Source organism: Abramis brama, assembly GCF_963993115.1.
Source record: "Abramis brama genome assembly, chromosome: 2".
Classification (NCBI taxonomy): domain Eukaryota; kingdom Metazoa; phylum Chordata; class Actinopteri; order Cypriniformes; family Leuciscidae; genus Abramis; species Abramis brama.
Window position 1 is genome coordinate 26,149,774 of NC_139964.1, and position 12,603 is coordinate 26,162,376.

Below are 12,603 nucleotides of genomic sequence, written 5' to 3' on the forward strand. Positions count from 1 at the left end.
AATTGTTGGCTTTGTTGTTTTGCACTGAAATCTCATTGATATGTTGATGATATGGACTTCATGGATATATTTTTATAATTTTTTACAGCATTTTTAGCATATTTGTTATTTAATGATTAATATTTGCTGTTGTTTATGCATTCACAAAATTGTGAATTTTCCTAATATGCCTGTTAATATTTTTACATATTTTCAGTCCTATGCAGTTATATATCAATATATATTTATTGTATAGGTTTTTTTGATATTTTGATATTTAAGATATTTTTGCAGATTTTCTGTGTTATTGTTTTCTATTTAATTTTACGCTACTGTTCAGATGTATAGGGTCAGAAATATTTTTTTTATCAATACTTTTATTCAGCAAGGATGCACTAAAATGATCAAAATTGGCAAGTTTATATTATTAGAAAAGATTTCTATTTCAAATAAATGCTGTTCTTTTGAGCTTTCTATTCATTCTATTATATTATATTAAGCAACTGCTTATGAACAATATTAATAAAGTCAAACGTCCTGTCCCTCCAGCGGAGCCGCTGTGTTTGCCAGATGCGCTCCATCACACGGACTCATCCCGCTGTTTCCTCTTGGTGTCGGAAGAAGTCAGCTGGTCGGACGCACGTCGGAATTGTTCGGCCCGTGGAGGGGAGCTCGCAGTGGTGCATTCCCAATCCGTCCGGGACCTCCTGGCCCCTCGAATCACACAGTGAGTCACACACTCTACTCTCTGCTTTTACAAAACCTCTGCAGGCTTTCATTCTAAATTCCAAAACCCTTTCAGAAGATTCTGGAACTCCTCGTCTATCTCTGTATGTCTTGATGGGCTTTCGTGTGATCTGATTGTGTGATTTTAGTCAGAACGCCGATAGTCACACTATTGGATGAGCCAATATTGTGATGTCCAGTCCAAACTGATTGAAATTCCATCTGCGGCAGAAATGACACGTTTCACCTTTTATATCACTGACCGTTTAATAGCAAAGCCGGCTCGAAATGGCATGAAGATGCTGAGGTAAATGACTTCCGCTGCTAATGGACTGTTTCCATTGAGAGCTGTGCTGCTGCTTTGACCCCGACTTTTTCCTCTGGAACAGCAGCAAGGCACCATGGGAAATGACTTTTTAAAATGCATTTTAAAGTCACTGAGTGCTGCCCAGCTCACGACCTGCTGAGAAAGACTGGAGACGTGTGATTTCCTCACAGGAACAGAACATTCAGAACCAATTAATGTGTCTTATAATGTGACAAAGTGTCTCATTAGAACACTGGACGTGTGAGATGATTATACACACACACACACACGTTTTGGAAAATGAATTCATGATGTACTCGCTCATTATATACATTTTGTACATTCTGAACACAAAAACGTTACGGACTGCAGCTTTAACATTAGTTAAATATGAGATCACATGAAATAGCAATGAACAATATTTCTACAGCATTTATTAATCTTAATGTTAATTTCACCATTTACTAATGCATTGGTAAAATCCAACATTGTTCATTTGTATTTTTATGAACTAACATTAACAAAGATGAAACAATACTGTAACAAATATATTGCTAATACATTAACTAATGTTAACAAATGAGACCTTATATTATGCCTCGTTTCCACTGAGCAGTACGGTACGGTACGGTACGGAACGGTACGCATTTATTTGCGTTTCCACTATCAAAAGTTGTGAATGGTACCAAAATGCCGAACCGTACCGTACCACTTTTTAGGTACCCTTCCATTGGGGTACCTAGCACAGTGGAACGGTACTAAAAGGTGGAGCTAGACTCACTGCAGGACGTTGATTGGTTGACAGAGAATCGTCACTTGCGCGTGCTACAAGGGGAATGACAACATAAGAAGCGCCATTTTTTAATATACAGTTTAATATAATACTACTGTTACTGTATCACGAAATGTAATTTTAAGAGTTTTTCAGGCGAGAATGTAGTTGTTTAAAGCTCAAATCTGTGGTTTATTTATAAAGATGATTTTTTTTTTTTTCCCGGTTGTGAGATCCATGCGTTCAGCGGGGCTCGGCGCTCATGTTTCCCGGCTGGATGAGCCTTTCCTCGGCTAATCTTCTGACGTTCGTCGCTTACTCCGACGGTAGTGGTTAAACATGAGATATAATTCGTCTTGTGTAGACCTAACGGGCGATCTTTGCTCTCGTGAATATATAATGAGTTCCCTGTCAATCGTTTTGGCTGAGGGCTAAGTTTAGTTTCATATTAACGTTATAGGCTATTTGTATTTAACTTTACTTGTAATGTTAGACTAGAGCGCTGCATTTAGCCTTTATATAGGCTATTATTGATAAAACTGAAATTTTACAAAAAGAAATATGGTTTCTTGTCATTTTTTTATTACAAGATTATCACTGATGTTTATTGCAACATTTGTACAAACGCATATATTGCCTGGAATATGTTTAATTTTTTTTTATTTAAACGAAAAGAGGTAACGTTAGGGTTGTGTTTTAAATTTCGTTTTGTTATAAATAGAATAACGTATAACGTGCAGTGAATAATCAATATGCGTTGCGCATGAACCACATTTGTGTCCCTATAATGTTTAATTTATTTAAATGAAAACGAAAAGAGGCAGAGTGGTGTTTTATAACATATTTCGTTTTATTGTTGCTTAAAATGTACATACAGAGTAACAGAGATAACCGGAGTAGCAGAGCGAGCTGAGTTGACGCTTTTAAAAACGCGCTGTACCATTTGCATGTAGGAGTCGCACATGGCAAGTACAAACTTTGCGTACTTGATATTGAGAAAAGCCTAATGTCGGCGCTTGTCTTCTTGTGACAAACATGTCGAGGAGCAAGAACAAGATCTGCTGCATGTCATCCATTGTAGTTTACTATGTTCTTCTTCGCGCAAAAATGACGTTGATCGAAACACCACGCCTATCAAGTAAGGGTACTGTTGGCAGTGGAAACGCTAGCCAGATCATGGTTAACAGACCCGAACCGTACCGTACTGTCCCGTACCGTACCGTACTGCTCAGTGGAAACGAGGCATTAGTGTTACCGTTACATGTACTTACTATAGTAACAGTAAATTATGCATAATTACAAGCAAAGAAGGTTACACTTTATTTTAAGGTGTCATCGTTACAGTGTATTTACATATTTAAGTACTGAGTCATATTAAGCAACTACATGTACTCACTCTAGGGTTAGGGTAGGATTAGGATTTGGTTGAGGGTTAGTTTCATGTAATTATGCATAATTTACTGTTATTACTATGGTAAGTACATGTAACATATGTAACAAGGACACTGTAAAATAAAGTGTTACCGCAAAGAAACCTTACCTTTAGTACATGTTGTTCATTAGTATTACTCAATACTTAAATGTTTAATTATACTATAACAGCAAGGGCAACTTAAATTAAAGTGTAACCCAATATGTGTCTTGTTTTCCTGTAGAAATATATAAACATTCTTAATCAAGGTACATTAACTTGAGAGGCAAGTATTTGTATTAAGTCTTAAAAAATGTATCAAAATTAAGTGAGTTTTTGCCTAAAACAAGAAAAAAATATCTGCCAACAAGGTCAGAAAAATAATCGTGTTTTCTGTTTGACTCCATTGGCAGATATATTTTCTTGTTTTAAGCATAAAATTTAACTTCTTTTTTATCAGAAAACAAGACTTAGAGGGACAGTTCACCCAAAAATGAAAATTCTGCCCTCATGTCTTTCTGAACCTGTATGCATTTCTTTCTTTGCATATTTTGAAGAATGTTGAAAAGCAAACCATTTTGGTCCCCATTGACTTCTATTGTATTTTTGTTCATTCAATGGAAATCAATGGGAACCTCAACATTCTTCAAAATGAGTTCAACAAAAGACAGAAATTCATAAAGGTTAGGAACGACATGAGGGTGAGTAAATGATGACAGAACAATAATTTTTGGGTGAACTATTCAAAGCTAGCTTGCTATCGCTAGCCTCTCTGAAATTGCCTACACTACCTTTAAAAGTTGTACAACTCGCGTCTCATTACCTTTTTTCCATTTTTTTCAACGTGCCGCTTAGGTCTAGCGATGTGTCAAATCTTTTTTTTTATCTTGGTGTATCGTCAGCATGTCTAATTGTAATGTTTGCTTATATTTTTTTCAAAACTGCGATTTAAAAAAAAAAAAAACTATATATATAATCGTTGCAAAATATTAAATTCGAATTAATCTGAAAAACCATCCAGCTCTAGTGTCTTGCCTTGAATGTTTAGGTATTCGTACTGAAAAAACAAAAAAACAAACAAAAAAACTATATATATATAAATATAGCTGCGAGCTTATACTAAAGGCACCGGGGTGGTGGTGTCACCGGCTTGGGCCCTCCATCGCTGCTCGCAGCTATATTTATATATATATCGCCCTTTCAGGGCTTGGGCCCTAAATAAATTTTTTGCAGAGCAAGGCCTCTGACTCGACATGCAATGTAATACGTGTACATAATGGAAAAGTTGTGTCTCTTGTTTGTCATTTCTCTCTCTTCTGTTGTGGTTTTCCTCTGAGCACCTGAGTCAAGAGATCAGCTGATGGCTCATTTTCTTTTCTGAGCTGACTGACATTCACCCAATCCCAGATCTGAGCATGTAAACTGTAAATCATGGTTTGTTTTCTGTGTTCATGTCCATGAGATAATCAGTATTTATTACTTTTGCTTGGACAGAAATTCTGACCACCAAGTCTAAACATTTCTATTACGTTTCTTTGATCAAGTCATGTTTATTTATATAGCGCTTTATACAATACAGATTGTTTCAACAGGAAAATAACTGTTAATTCTGCAAAGTTCATCAATTATGAAATGATTGTATTGTCTAGATGTCGAATGAGCTACAGCTTTTCTTCAGGCCAGTTTTATATCATGCTAAATGCTTTGTAAACGTCACATTAAAAATAGCTTATTTTGACATGTTTGGTCTAAACGGATAGTCCGTTCTAGTGAGTTTCATATTTATTATTCATCAGCAGAACACTGAATGTGTTCAAACCAAACAGCATTCATAATCACAGCCTGATTATCAGCGATTTGCTTCCTCTAGTTTGTTTAATTGTCTCCCCGAACTCAGGGAATTTCCCGCTGGAGGTGTTCATGTGTGCTAATCTTGTAGAGCCGATCGTCCTGACGTGACTGGAGGACAGCATTAGCTCTGATGTGATCTTATGATGATAAATTAACCCTCACACTGCTTTCTTTGCCATCACACCTTAGTCTCAAACTTATTATTCTGATATTCACTCATTTATTCTGTTTCTAAATATTTAATATTCTAGCACTGATGCACACACACACACACACACACACACACACACACACACACACACACACACACACACACTTCCAGTCAAGGTTTTTGATACTTAATTTGTTTTGACGGAATTTGTTTCCACCTTAAATACTGAAATTAGTTTTGTGGCGTTTTATTTATTTAAACTTATATTTTTATGGATTTAAACAATGAACAACACATTCCTTTACAAATGGCAGTGGCCCAGTAGCATAAGGATAGAACAAAGGAAATAGAAAGAAAACACATAAAAAAACAGATATGCCTAGATATTTTTATTTATTTATTTAAATGTTTTTTTTTTATGATTTGGTAGGATTTTTATTTATTTTTTATTTATTTACTATATTTATTATATTTAAACAGATATTTATTTAAATGTTTAAAAATTAATAACATTTAAATTTTATTTTAAAATGATCTTTATATACACACACACACACACACACACACAATCATTTGATTATTTGGATCAATCACTCATTCATTTAACTATTTAATCTTTTTTTTTTTATTACCAATTTATTTATTTATTTAAAAAGATGATTTAGAATTATCTTTATTTATTTGTTTGTTTGTTTTTTAAGTAAAAAAAATATTTAATGATTTAAATATTTAATATTTAATTTGGATCATTCATTTATTCATTTAAGTATTTATTTATGTATAAATGTATAAATCATCAGGTGTCCAGCACACACGTTTCTCCCACATAGAGTTCAAAAGCATCCCAGGATGCACCTCATGTTGATTGATGAATGTCCAAAGTGAGCAGAGCTGAAATCTAGAAAAACATCAGAGTTTTCATTTGTTTTGCTCACTACATAATTCCCATACCGTCATGCAGCCTTTTCATGACTTTAATATTTATCTAAAATGTGTAAGGTTAAAAACATGAGTAAATTCTCAACTGTGTATATGTGTGACTTTCTTCTTCAACGATAGAATGTTTACAGGTGTGAGACACACACACACACACACACACACACACACACACACACACACACACACACACACACTGTGGTGTTACACATCTGCTGAAGCACAGCTGTGGAAATACATTAGACTCCAGGAGGGAGGAGACACCAGTTATGTGTGTTTATGTGTGTTTATCTATGCGAGTGTGTGTGTGTGTGTGTGTGTGTGTGTGTGTGTGTGTGTGTTTCCTGTCTTCTGTTCCACACCCATCATTAATTTGAGGGCAGAGCTTCCACTAACCAGATCGAGAGAGAGACAGAACTGCAGACAGACAGACAGAATGAGTGTTGGAGGAAGTGTGTTTTCTATCTCTATAACCTGCTCCAGATGGACCACATACCCCCATAACACACACACACACACACACACACACACACACACACACACACAGACTTATGTAAGAACACATAAGTGAACAGACCACTTTTATTGTTCCCTTTCTGGCGGAAAGCGTTGTGATTTTGTCCCTCTCTTTCCCTCCCAATTTTTTTCTTTTTTGTTTGTAGTTTTCACAGATGTGAGATGTTGGCTCAAGCCCATTATAATCGTGTGTGTGTGTGTGTGTGGCGTAATCGGGCCTGTGGTGTTACTACCGGCGGTCCGGGCGGGACAGTCGCACTGGGACCCATGATTACCAAACCCTCCCTCTTCATCTGTTCATGCAATTGTCACGCAGTTAAAAATGACTATAACAGCGGCACGCCTTACTGTTCGACACTCAAACTGAATGATCTGCATGGCAATTACTAATCTTTGTAAGATTACGCAAACATAAATTATATAAAGTTTAGTCTATTAAGCTCACCAACCTACTCTATTATTTATATACTATTGTAGTTTTATTAATATGTTTAATTATCTTTTATTTGTATATTTTATAATACTATAGATATATAAATATATAAATATATATATATATATATATATATATATATATATATATATATATATATATATATATATATACATACACACACACACACACACACACACATATACATCTGTTTTAGTTAATGGTAATAACCTGGCTCTAAAATGCACTAAAATATCAAAATGACTCGTTGCAAATGATGATATATTCTGTGGTTTTTGCACCATGGCTCGTTCGGTTCTGTTCCCGTCGCTGTTTTTGTGTCTTGTTTGAAGGCAAATGAAACTTCAAAATGATCAGCATCCCGTCGGGTTCAATAGCGCCTCACATTCCCCTCGGCTGATGCTTTATTAGGGTTATTGAAGCTCTGAACGCGATATGCATAAAACATTCAGAGCGCATTCGCCTTGCATTAACTTCCTGTGTGCGTTTGTTTCCAACGGGAAGCTCGTAGGAAAGAAAAATTACAAATGACATCTCTTTAAAATCTCAGTCGCTACTCCAGGTTGGTAATGAGATTAAATGGAGAGCAAAAACAATAGTTCAGCCTAGAGTGATAATTCTGTCATCATTTATTCATGTCTTTCTGAACCTGTGGAAAACAGAAGGAATGTGTGTTTTTTTTTTTTATTATTATTTTTAATTAAGCTTTACATAAACAGAACCATTAACAGCAATACGATATAAATGAGCTTTTTCTATTAGGGTCCAGAAACACCTCGTATTGGATCTCATTAGTGATGATGCTGTTTGTGTTTCTGTGTGTTTCAGCGAGCGTGGCGTGTGGTTGGGTTTGAGTGATCAGTATTCTCCACGAGTCCTGCGCTGGGTGGACGGTTCTGAGGTCAGGTCAGGGGATGAGGGCTCGAGGGACCGGGCCACTCTGCAGCCTGGAAATGTGTGTGTGTCACTGGATGCCAGCGGCCAGCCCAGCTCACACTCCTGCACCGCCAAACGAGCTTTTGTCTGCCAGTTCACACGGCAAGGTAAACGTCCCGTAGCAACACACTGGATCACATAAAATCTGCTGCTGCTGCATCCCAGTTTGCATACTATCCTTACTTTATAGTACACATCATTTTAATTGGTGCATCATACATTAAAAAAATGTGCCAGTTTGTGCATCTGCGCATGCTTTATATTGCCCACAACCCCTTGCAATATGGAAGATGAGTGACATTTGCACTAGTTCTTAATCACATTTTTGGTACAAAAATAAAGTCTCAATTGTGAGGAAAAAATGTTAGAATTGCGAGATATAAAGTTGCATTTGTGAGAAATAGTCACTCACAATAGTGAGAAATGAAGTCGCGCTAGTGAGAAGTGAAGCTGCACTAGTGAGAAATGAAGCCACGCTTGTAAGAAACGAAGTCGCGCTAGTGAAAAACGAAGCTGCGCTAATGATAAACGAAGCTGCGCTAGTGAGAAACGAAGTTGCGCTAGTGAGAAATGAAGCCGCGCTTGTAAGTAATGAAGTCGCACTAGTGAGAAACGAAACCACGCTAGTGAGAAGTGAAGTTGCGCTAGTGAGAAATGAAGCCGCACTTGTAAGAAACGAAGTCGCGCTAGTGAGAAATGAAGCTGCGTTAATGATAAACGAAGCTGTGCTAGTGAGAAACGAAGCCGCGCTTGTAAGTAACGAAGTCATGCAAGTGAGAAACGAAACCACGCTAGTGAGAAATTAAGTCATGAGAAACGAAGTCGTGGTAGTGAGAAACGAAGTCGCGCTAGTGAGAAGTGAAGCTGCGTTAGTGAGAATTGAAGCAACACTTGTAAGAAACGAAGTCGCACTAGTGAGAAATGAAGCTGCGCTAATGATAAACAAAGTCGCGTTAGTGAGAAATGAAGCCGCGCTTGTAAGTAACAAAGTCATGCTAGTGAGAAACGAAACCACGCTAGTGAGAAATGAAGTCGTGAGAAACGAAGTTGCGCTAGTGAGAAACTAAACCATGATAGTGTGAAATTAAGTCGTGAGAAACGAAGCCGCGCTAGTGAGAAACGAAGCCGCGCTTGTAAGTAACGAAGTCGCGCTAGTTAGAAACGAAGCCGCGCTTGTAAGTAACGAAGTCGTGCTAGTGAGAAACGAAGCCGCGCTTGTAAGTAACGAAGTCGCGCTAGTGAGAAACGAAACCGCGCTAATGAGAAATGAAGTCGTGAGAAACTAAGTCACGCAGTGAGAAACGAAGTTGTGCTAGTGAGAAATGAAGTCTCACTAGTGAGAAATGAAGTTGTGAGAAACGAAGTTGCGTTAGTGAGAAACGAAGTCCCGCTAGTGAGAAATGAAGTCGCGCTAGTGAGAAATGAAGTCGCACTAGTGAGAAATTAAGTTGTGAGAAACGAAGTTGCGTTAGTGAGAAACGAAGTCGCGCTAGTGAGAAATTAAGTCGCGTTAGTGAGAAACGAAGTCCCGCTAGTGAGAAACGAAGTCCCGCTAGTGAGAAATGAAGTCGCACTAGTGAGAAATGAAGTCGCACTAGTGAGAAATGAAGTTGTGAGAAACGAAGTTGCGTTAGTGAGAAACGAAGTCCCGCTAGTGAGAAATGAAGTCGCGCTAGTGAGAAATGAAGTCGCGCTAGTGAGAAATGAAGTCGCGCTAGTGAGAAATGAAGTCGCACTAGTGAGAAATGAAGTTGTGAGAAACGAAGTTGCGTTAGTGAGAAACGAAGTGGCGCTAGTGAGAAACGAAGTCGCGTTAGTGAGAAACGAAGTCCCGCTAGTGAGAAACGAAGTCCCGCTAGTGAGAAACGAAGTCCCGCTAGTGAGAAACGAAGTCGCACTAGTGAGAAATGAAGTCGCACTAGTGAGAAATGAAGTCGCACTAGTGAGAAATGAAGTCGCACTAGTGAGAAATGAAGTTGTGAGAAACGAAGTTGCGTTAGTGAGAAACGAAGTCCCGCTAGTGAGAAACGAAGTCCCGCTAGTGAGAAATGAAGTCGCGCTAGTGAGAAATGAAGTCGCGCTAGTGAGAAATGAAGTCGCACTAGTGAGAAATGAAGTTGTGAGAAACGAAGTTGCGTTAGTGAGAAACGAAGTCGCGCTAGTGAGAAATGAAGTCGCGCTAGTGAGAAATGAAGTCCCGCTAGTGAGAAATGAAGTCGCACTAGTGAGAAATGAAGTCGCACTAGTGAGAAATGAAGTCGCACTAGTGAGAAATGAAGTCGCACTAGTCAGAAATGAAGTCGCACTAGTGAGAAATGAAGTTGTGAGAAACGAAGTTGCGTTAGTGAGAAACGAAGTCCCGCTAGTGAGAAACGAAGTCCCGCTAGTGAGAAATGAAGTCGCACTAGTGAGAAATGAAGTCGCGCTAGTGAGAAATGAAGTCGCACTAGTGAGAAATGAAGTTGTGAGAAACGAAGTCCCGCTAGTGAGAAACAAAGTCCCGCTAGTGAGAAACGAAGTCCCAATGAAGTCGCGCTAGTGAGAAATGAAGTCGCACTAGTGAGAAATGAAGTCGCACTAGTGAGAAATGAAGTTGTGAGAAACGATGTCGCGCTAGAGAGAAACGAAGTCCCAATGAAGTCGCGCTAGTGAGAAATGAAGTCGCGCTAGTGAGAAATGAAGTCGCGCTAGTGAGAAATGAAGTCGCGCTAGTGAGAAATGAAGTCGCGCTAGTGAGAAATGAAGTTGTGAGAAACGATGTCGCGCTAGAGAGAAGCGAAGTCTAAATAAACATATTTCACACAATGCACACAAGACCCTTTCAATTGAATTTAGAGCCCTGATAAGCAGTTGAAGGAGATAAATGTTTCTCTGCAATTACTCAGAATGACCTTTTTTTTTGGTGTGAAAAATGTTTTCACTCTTTAGTGTATAGCAGAAGTGTGTGAATTGGCATGCAACTTACATTTTCACTGAGCAGGTAAAAAATAAACCAGTTGTTCATGCTACAATTTGATTGGACAAGGGATTTGACCTGCTCCAATCACTGATCACTTCACTCAAAGTTATACAGAATGATGCAAATCATGTTTCATTTGAACATCTTTTAGAATTTCCACTGAGAATGAAAAAGCAATAAAATTCTAATCTGAAATCCCCAAATAACAAGGTCACTAAACAGTGAAGTGCACTCTTTGAATGAGACGTATGAGCTTCAGTTGAGCTTAACTCATTATTCTCTCCCTCTCAAGCTTCTGGCTGAGTGATGTTCAGCTCTTTTTCTTTTCATTTTTCAAAATAAGATGTATTGAACACCTCATAGAATCATGAAGCGTAGAAAGATCAAAACACACACACCGAATCAAGTGGCAGTCAGACTGATTCAGTCAGTGACACTGCAGGCAGGTGTGTGTGTTTGTGTGCTCGGCTCTGCCTTATTGAGAAAACGCATTAATTTGATGAACGAGTGCTGATACGACAGACGTGTTTAGAGTCTGAATGTGTTTTCAGTTGAGTTTGCAGCTGAACATCAGTGTTTCTCTGCAGTGCGTGTTCCTGATGCTGGCGTCTTTACGGTGGGAACCGCTGTGTTCAACACACACAGTCCTCTGAGGAGCCCCACAGCGACACACACATCTGTGCTCAACAAACCCGCCAAGAGCGTAGAGGTAAACACACACACACACACACACACACACACACACACACACACACACACACACACACTCACTCACTCACTCACTCACTCACTCACTCACTCACTCACTCACTCACACACACACTCTCACAAACAGTCTCACACACACACACACATACACACACACACACACACACACACACACATTCTCACACACACACAAAATAATTATAGGCATTCAATGAAAGATCTTATATAGTTTTTATTGTAAGATTGTAAGAAGCCTATTTGTATATTGTTTATATCTCTTGTTGTAAAATAGAAGAAATAAATAATTATAAATGATAAATAAATAATTATAAAAATGAATAAATATACATAAATAATAAATAAATATAAACAAACTTTATTTATTTATTTATTGAAATTAACTTTATTTTAATTAAACATGCATTGATTATATTGTTTGTATATTGTGTTGTAAAAAACAAATAAATAATTATATATGAATAAATATAAATAAATCTGTTCAGTGTTTTACAGGAGAATGAGTGAAGTATTTCACTTCCATCAATAACAACTGCACTTCCTGCTATTAATGTTGCCATAGAAACGAGTCATACACTATGAGTCCCATGATGTGAGATTTGACTCTGAGTGATTGTCATGTCATTTCAGTTTTCGTGATGACTGCAGATTTTTTTTCTATATAGAATATATAGAATAATTAATGTATATATGTTTTTGTTTTAATGATAGCTTTCTTTCACTTCCGTACAGAAAAACACACCATATTGGGGAAAGATTGTGGTGATTTATAAGTGAGCTCTGGTTTTGCTGATGTTGGTGTGTGTGTGTGTGTCTGTGTCTGTCTGTCTGTCTGTCTGTCTGTGTGTGTGTGTGTGTGTGTGTGTGTGTGTGTTGCAG

At 37.8% G+C, this 12,603-nt stretch overlaps 1 protein-coding gene across 1 annotated transcript in view; it reads left to right on the forward strand.

The window, feature by feature from the left end:
* Window positions 1-12,603, forward strand: part of pkd1a (polycystic kidney disease 1a) — an 89,855-nt gene that overhangs the window by 27,079 nt on the left and 50,173 nt on the right. Inside the window, exons 8-10 of the mRNA XM_084099658.1 lie at window positions 529-706; window positions 7,932-8,146; window positions 11,586-11,707. Coding sequence (XP_083955784.1) covers window positions 529-706; window positions 7,932-8,146; window positions 11,586-11,707 — 515 coding nt within the window. The remainder of the gene's footprint in view (window positions 1-528; window positions 707-7,931; window positions 8,147-11,585; window positions 11,708-12,603) is intronic.